This window comes from Lepisosteus oculatus, chromosome 10, assembly GCF_040954835.1.
Source record: "Lepisosteus oculatus isolate fLepOcu1 chromosome 10, fLepOcu1.hap2, whole genome shotgun sequence".
Lineage (NCBI taxonomy): Eukaryota > Metazoa > Chordata > Actinopteri > Semionotiformes > Lepisosteidae > Lepisosteus > Lepisosteus oculatus.
Genome location: NC_090705.1, coordinates 655,018 through 662,500, shown reverse-complemented (window position 1 = coordinate 662,500; position 7,483 = coordinate 655,018). Strand labels below are relative to the sequence as shown.

The window sequence follows — 7,483 nt, the reverse complement described above, 5'->3', positions numbered from 1 at the left end:
ATTCTTTCTTTTCTAAAAGGGCTGAATGTGTCTCAGAGTATCTGTGAGGGGACTGGTGCACCACTGTTACGGGGGTCAGGAGCACCGGCCCTGGAGCACAGACATCGTGGAGCCACAGGGGCAGCTCTGAAGATAACAATCCAGCACTCAGATCAGCTTTGCTCGCTCAAGCATGTTGTTCGTACTTAACATGCAGGACTTGTTTTTCAAAAAAGGTGGAAAAATAAGATTGCATGAAGTCATCGGACACAGACCACATTACCAGGGCCTCCTACCAGGCCACCAGGAGAGGACCGGACAGCCAATCAGAGCTCAGGCGTGTCAGCATGGTGGGCCAGTGGGCTTGCTGTACACAGGACATCACTGACCCTCATGGGAGACGATCATCTCCAGCATTAACGGCAACACGGGACTGAAGCTTATTAGGGCATGGGGTGTGTTATGTACTCTAGTTTGGTTTTCAGCAGTTTCATGGTGGGACGTTTTACGGCATTATAAGGAACACAACTGAAAAATGTGGCTGTATTAATAGCCTGAAACCAGGAATGCAGAAAAAACATCACTATTATCAGTGTACTGTTTGCAAGACAACTTTAATAAACTATAGTCAGCCTTCTAAAAACAAATCTCTGGCAGCCAGGAGGAGTGCCATAAACCACCCATTCTCTGAAAGGTCTGTGAAACCCTGAGTGTCAGCAGCTCGAATTTCATTTCATGATGTGCTTGTTCTTAGTTCTAGGTCACAACAAAAAGAAAAACTTGTGCCAATTCAAAACAGCATCCTGTTCAAGAAAATAAGCATAAAACATGCCGTATCAGGCAGTAAAATCGGAAAAAAAAAACATACCAGAAAACAAAAGTATTGAAATGAGGTGTCCGGGATGACGGTCTTGCTCATGTGAGCAGGCTCTAATATTAAAATGTTGACATAACCTTAACTCTTTAAAAGGAACTGGCTGCTCTGCAGGCCAAAGCTCTCTTTTGTCTACGAGCCGGCAATAAAATATCCTCCTGCCATCACAAAAGAGCAACCTTCACAGGCTGTACAAATGCAGCAGGCTGCGTAAATGCAGTTGCTAAGAAGCAAATATGCCTCTTTTTTTTTTTCTAATCAAATAGCGAAACCGTGCAGCTCCGCCGGCTCGGGGCGAGAAGCGAATTCCACCAGCTGCAAACTTAGAAACAATCTTGAATTATTTGTTGCTGACCGCTGGCTGAACCCGGCGCTGATGAGCCCGTCACCGCGAGGCTCTGCGGAGCACATTCCACCAGGCCCCGGCTCCAGCGGCACGCCGCGGCGCAGGCTGCTGCGGATTGATCAGCCGCGGTAATGAGGCTGTTTCTCCTCCACGGATATTTTAAATGAATATAAATATTTTCCTTTCACACCATTTATAACAGGAGGGTCAAAGAACTCCCGTTATCCCCAAAAGCAAAAGAGTACGTAGCATTATTCTTTCTTGTGGAAACCAGAATCGAGCCCTACGACTGCTCCGGCTCAGCTTTACCATCAGGAGGGGAAGCGGTAATTTTTAGGATAAAAGGGGGTTTGTGGGGGGCAGGGTGGCGCACACAGCCTGTTACTGGGGGGTTTGTGCTGGGGGCTCCAGCCTCCTCCCACCTTCCTCTCAGAAGCGGGTGGGCTTGGTACAATATTCTGGGGTGGTTGGTGACCCACCCACGGAGAAGCTGTCAGCCCCCCACAGTGCTCTGTACTTCCTGGGCTCCAGGCTGAGGGTGGATGACAGGTCAGGTAGTTTGTTTTTGAGAAAAACCCTCCTCGCCTAAACAAAGGTGGAAGCAGTAAAAGAAAACACGATGCTTACATTAACGGCACACAATCTGCCAACCGAGCTCGGGCCATTAAAGCCGAATCCTTACAGAACCTGAAGTGTTCTCTGCGCACACAAGCTTCCTGCACGGCGACTCGCTGCTGCGACTGTCCGTTTCAGACGACCCCCCTGACGTCACACCCCTGGATGAGATGAAGCAGAACTTCAACATTAAATCTCCCTTTCAGCCAAAGTAGGCTTTTATTTTTCGGGGCAGGGGGCTCTCCATTTGAAGTGCTATTGAGTCTTACAAGACGATCTGCAGTTCCAAGTGTTGATTATCAGACTTAAACAAGGTTAATATAAACAGCTGATAGCACGCCGCAAGGCGATGGCCGTTTCTAAACAAGCCCATTCAGTTTGTCACACGATATGAAGTGAAAGTTGATAATAGCTCCGCGGTCCCAGGCCTTCCGTCGGCTCATGTGATGAATGTGTACTGGACCTCAGCTAAAGTAAACAATACAGTCTGCAAATTCATCACTTAATGGATGCAATTGAATCATTTTCCCTATGACATCTGTGTACATTCTTCTAAATGAACCTCTCCAAAGGTTAGGAAAACTGAAACCGAACTCTCTTTATGGAAGTCGGAGTAATTCATTGCCTAAGTAGCAGCCATTGCTTTAACACGCTGCTCGTCTGCTGTTCCAGAGCTCTGGCCCGGTGCTCCATTAAGCACCCTAAAAACCAGCTTCGCTCTGCGGCGGGTGCGCTAGACGTGTGCCACCATCTAATTACGGTCGAAAGCGGGCGAGACGTGTCTGCTTTTAAAAACATATATACCAAAGGTTTATACATTTTCTCCAAGGTCAGCATCTACCATGGACGATGGAAGGAAACAAAGAGCAGGAAGACTCTGAACACACTAGGCCGCCTCATGGAACATTCCAGTTGCCTTGTGTCTGTGATTTATAGCTCAGCTCCTTCACTGCTCTCTTCCATCTGTTACACAACAGCCAACGTTTAGCATCAGTTTAACTGCTGCACCGCACAAACGAGCAACTGCTCAAGCTTTTACTCTTGAGGAAAAAAAAACAGAACTGGTTCAGTATCTCTTAGAAGCTGAACTGGTACTTCTTCGTCTCGGTTGTGGAGAATCAAGAGCGAGCGGAAGCCTGGAACTCGACGCTTTGCTGACAACGCGACAGGGAACAGCGAGTGAAACACTGCAACCGTGCGCCGTCCTTCCCACCCACTGCCGAGGGACAGATCCCAGAAAACAAGTGAGACAAAAGCACTGGAGCAGCCGAGCACGATCTCTGGTGATGTTTTCCAATAAATCCCAGAACAGCCCCAACACTGATAAAACACAGTTCAAGCCACAGTGAGAACTGCATTCCTACGGTACGCATCCGTAATTTACTGCATATTAGTACCAACTATGTAATAATTTTTTCCAGAGGGAAGTAGACTAAAAATGATTTATACAACACAATATTGGTACTATACATTTGTCTCGGTTCTGGCTCACAGGAAAATACTTTAATTTGAAAAATATTCGAATGCCTTAATTTTCACATACAGCACCAGTTTCTTCACTTGTGTAGTGAACTGATGCAGAGCGCTTTGAAATATCAAGCACCACAGCCGTATTCTTGTTCTGCAGGAGATGTCCAAGAGCTGCTGCAAAACACACCTCTGATTGTTTCTTACGTGGCCTTAATAAAGAGATGAAAGCTCAATTTCTTTTTCCTAATAATTACAAAGGCCATTTCATACATAATATTGAGGGGTGTATTTTTTCCACTCACCTTTCAGATCTCTCATAAAAAGGACAATTAAGAGCCATATTTTGTTACTGCAGATTATAACTTTTTTCTGTAAAACAATTAGGATACAACTGAAATACAAAATGAAGAATGAGTGTTAAGTCTTTGATACTGAAACAAAATGCATTGCTATGATAAATACGGTATTTAAATTAGGTAGACTCAAGCAAATGATTAGCCTTCTGAGGTGCACATTTCCAAATTTAATCCATGACTTAATAATCACAATTTTCTAAGTATAAATGTTTATTTCACTTGTTAGGAAGTATTTCCTAAAAAAAGAGGTCCAGCAGCACAACAAAGGCTTCGACACGAGAAACGTCACAAGTGACAAAAGGAGCACAGCAATGAAGACGCTTCCACTGTAAAAAAAACCTACACTTGAAATCATCCCTACATACCTAGCAAACATCCAGGCCCTCTAGAAGAGTGAGATTGGTCACGAGACAGATTTTATTATTCTGCCATAACTACGAATCAAACACACCGCACAAATAGCTGGTAAAAGCAGAGAAAGTGCCAAAGGGACGCTGTCCTGTCCCATTATGATCACCTTTCGAACACACCATGCCCCCTCCCCTTCTGCTGCGCGGACAGAGGCCCGGACACAGGGAGGGCTCAGGCAGGAGCACCTCCAGAGCGCTGGGTGTCAATTACGAGATACCAGACCTGTGTCTGAAGATAACCTCCGCTTTCATCTCTGCCGTATCCAGCACAGGCCAGTGAAGGGGACACCACAAAGGCCCCGTAAAATGGCCTTATCTCCAGCGGTCACTTCTCCGAAGTGTCTGTGCAAACTGATACAGGTTAGAAAAAAAAACCAAACACATTTGAAATCGATGCCCTCTTAAGGCCCCTGAACAGGGAGCAACTCATCGTTTCAGGCAGTAGGCATTAGCGGGCTGACACGATTATAGGATATCCATCCGTTTCCCTTAGCGGCGGCTGCAAGCGCCCCTGCTCACTCAATGAGATTCCATTAATCTGGGGCATCCGCATTCAGAGGGAAAATCAAAACCTCGGCAGGTTCGTTATCAGCTCACAGTAACCCGAGTGTGAACTCTGCCTATTAGCGCTCACCCGCCTCCCGTCTCTCCATCCGTCAGCCGCGTGCCACAGGCAGGGCGCGGGGTGTGTATCGGGGCACACGGCGCCCGGCCAGTCAGGCCCGGCAGGCGCTCGAACCCGGGTGCGCACCCGTTTCACCCCAGCTTGTCCTCCGCTGATTGCTGCCAGCGATCAAGTGGATGCATCACCAAATAGTTCTTGAATTTCATTAGGGGATATAAGTAATGTTTCTTTCCTACTGTACCTAATAAACCATAAAAAGCCAAACACATACGGCTTAAGGGAATAACTAGAAAATTAGGTGGGCTTTGGGGAATTGTGTGAACTTTTGAACCAGATTCACGAAGACAAGGACATACGAGTCGCGTCAACCAAGCACAGAACCAGATAGATGTGGGGTTCGATATCCCCGGGCCCGAAACATTACACTGACATGAAAACAGAAATACCTAAAAATAGAGACTCAAAATTACTGCGCTTCTATCACAACACAACAGAGAAGAGTACGGATCGAAATCGGTTTTTGTAATGAATAAAAATCATTTTACTTTTTCGAAATTGAAACAAATCTGTAATTCAAAACAATGTTGAAATATTGTTAATAATTTAGGTTGATGGGCATTTTGTCATGCAAAAATAATGAAAGTTTCTACCGCTGCTGTTAGAACAGCTATTAAATTAACTGCCAAGCTACACAATGTGTTTAAAACAAAGCCCTTCCAAAGAAACATATCCAAAGCATATAAAATGACTGTACTAAGGACTCACTAAAATACCTGTGGTTTATGTTCTTCATCTAGGGATTACCAGTCATAATAAAGACATTTTCAGACCAAGTTTATTACTGTAAATTCAAGCAAGAATGCTTCATGTTGTGAGTTTATTTATTAGCAATACACAGCGAGAACACAATCGATCCCTCTTCGGTCATAATTATCACTCTCCCCTTAATAGGAAGAATTGATGTTTCCGGAGGGATGGAGCCATGCTATGCAAACATGCTGATCATTTAGATAAACTGCTAGAAAACAGGAAAGGCAGAGCTGCTGTTAACACCGTGCTAAACAAAAAATAATTCTGCTGTTTCATTAGGTTCAAACTGCAATTAATTAAACAGAATTTAAGAGGCTCCTGAGTCAGGCTGAACCCCACTGGTGCTTGAATCTGGGTTATGTCGTAAACCAACCACATCCCAGTTTCCTGTGGGGCCTCACCTGGCCCGGCTGAGCTGCTGTGAAGCGGTTTGGCTCAGTTCAGCCAGTGTCTTTCCCATTCCTCCCAGCAGCTCCCCCTGTGGTGACCCTGGGGACTGCACGCTGTGCTCTCAGCAAGTCCTGAGCCCTGTCCTCTGACTGGTGCCTGAGCGCTGCTGTCGGAGTAGTGGGCTCACACGGTCCAACAGCCCGCGGGCGTGCTTGTCTCCCAGCACGGAGGCACAAATGGGGGGACAGAGCACCGTGCCGAACAGCTCCACACTGGGTCGTGCAGCTGTGCTACAGCCTGTGTACTCAGCAGCAGGACTGCTGCTACTGCGACCACCAGGCGGTGTAGGACACAAGCAGGAAAGAAGATTACAGACGCGACGCTCTGTACATCTCAAAATCACAAATGGATCGTAAACTGTCTGGACTGCCCATGATTCAGAAAAAGTGAAAAAGAAAAGTGCCCGCCTTGTTCGGTACGTGATCAAGCCTTTTACCTGTATATTCACTCTCCATAATGGCATCACAAAACAAACACCGTGTAACCTAAGCAAAGGCCCCGAAACAGAAGCACAAAAAGAGTGCCTTTCATTCCCAGGATCTCCACGAGGAACGGATGGGCTACAGAGCAGGACAAAGAACACAGCAGCGCTGTTCTCAGTGAGCACCACTAGAGAGCGCTCTTCAGTTAGTCCAGGCCACATGGCCTCGGTCGGAGGCTTTCAACCGTTCGCCACGATGCTCCTGCTCCTACTCGTCAGGAACGCTCACTGCGGAGCTGCGGGGTAACGTGCAGCAGACTGAGGTGGTACAGGCCAGTGAAGGGGAGACCACAAAGGTCCCATAACGTGCGCTTATCTCCAGCGGTCACTTCTCTGAGTGCACAAACTGAAACAGGTTAGCGCCTTTGGGCTGAAAAGAAAAAAATAAAACAAGCCCGTATGAACTCAGAGCCAGGATCCACCAGGGATCCTGTAACCAGCACCTACCATCGTAGCAGGATTCCTCGTCTTTGTCAGCTCTCTCAGAGATACTGTCGCTGCCATCGGGTTCTTCATAATTATCAGAGTCCTCTGCATCACCTGTGTTAAACAAAAAACTGTAAGTCTTCTCTGCATTACAGCTTTCATGATCTACTTAAGGCCTGGTTTTTCAAAACACAGAGGGGATTACTTAAAAAGTAAAACTACCTAAAATACACTTAAATAATCCTGCAGTAAAAATTAAAACATTAAAGGCTTGATTCGGATTTGGTAATAAATGAATCTCTGTTTCGTGCAGAAATGTTGCTCATTGTCAAAATAATCTGATGATTTTGAGAATTCACCCAGAGTAACTGCATTCTGACAGATATAACCTGTCTGCTTTGAGGCTTAAATGGCTTCCTACAGCCCTGCTGTTTTGACTATGCAACGTCCGCATTAAACACTGGAAAAGTAAATGCCAACACATGTAGGGAGGCACACAGATTGATGGATTTGGTTTAAACAAATCAAAAGGAGGCGAACTAAGCTCGTCTGTTAGCTTGCTGTTTCAACAGAAGGTAGGGTCAATATTGTGAGACCAAGTCAATGTCAGTATTGAGTAAAAGTTATTTTAAGCCAGGCCG

The 7,483-nt window shown here is 46.0% G+C and overlaps 1 protein-coding gene across 10 annotated transcripts in view; it reads right to left on the bottom strand.

Annotated features, from left to right (window-relative positions):
* skap2 (src kinase associated phosphoprotein 2) overlaps nt 1–7,483 on the bottom strand; it is an 83,575-nt gene that overhangs the window by 70,602 nt on the left and 5,490 nt on the right. For all 10 annotated transcript variants that reach the window (XM_006636054.3, XM_069194705.1, XM_069194701.1 and 7 more), the window contains exon 4: nt 6,864–6,956. In XM_006636054.3, the coding sequence (XP_006636117.1) occupies nt 6,864–6,956 (93 nt within the window). The remainder of the gene's footprint in view (nt 1–6,863; nt 6,957–7,483) is intronic.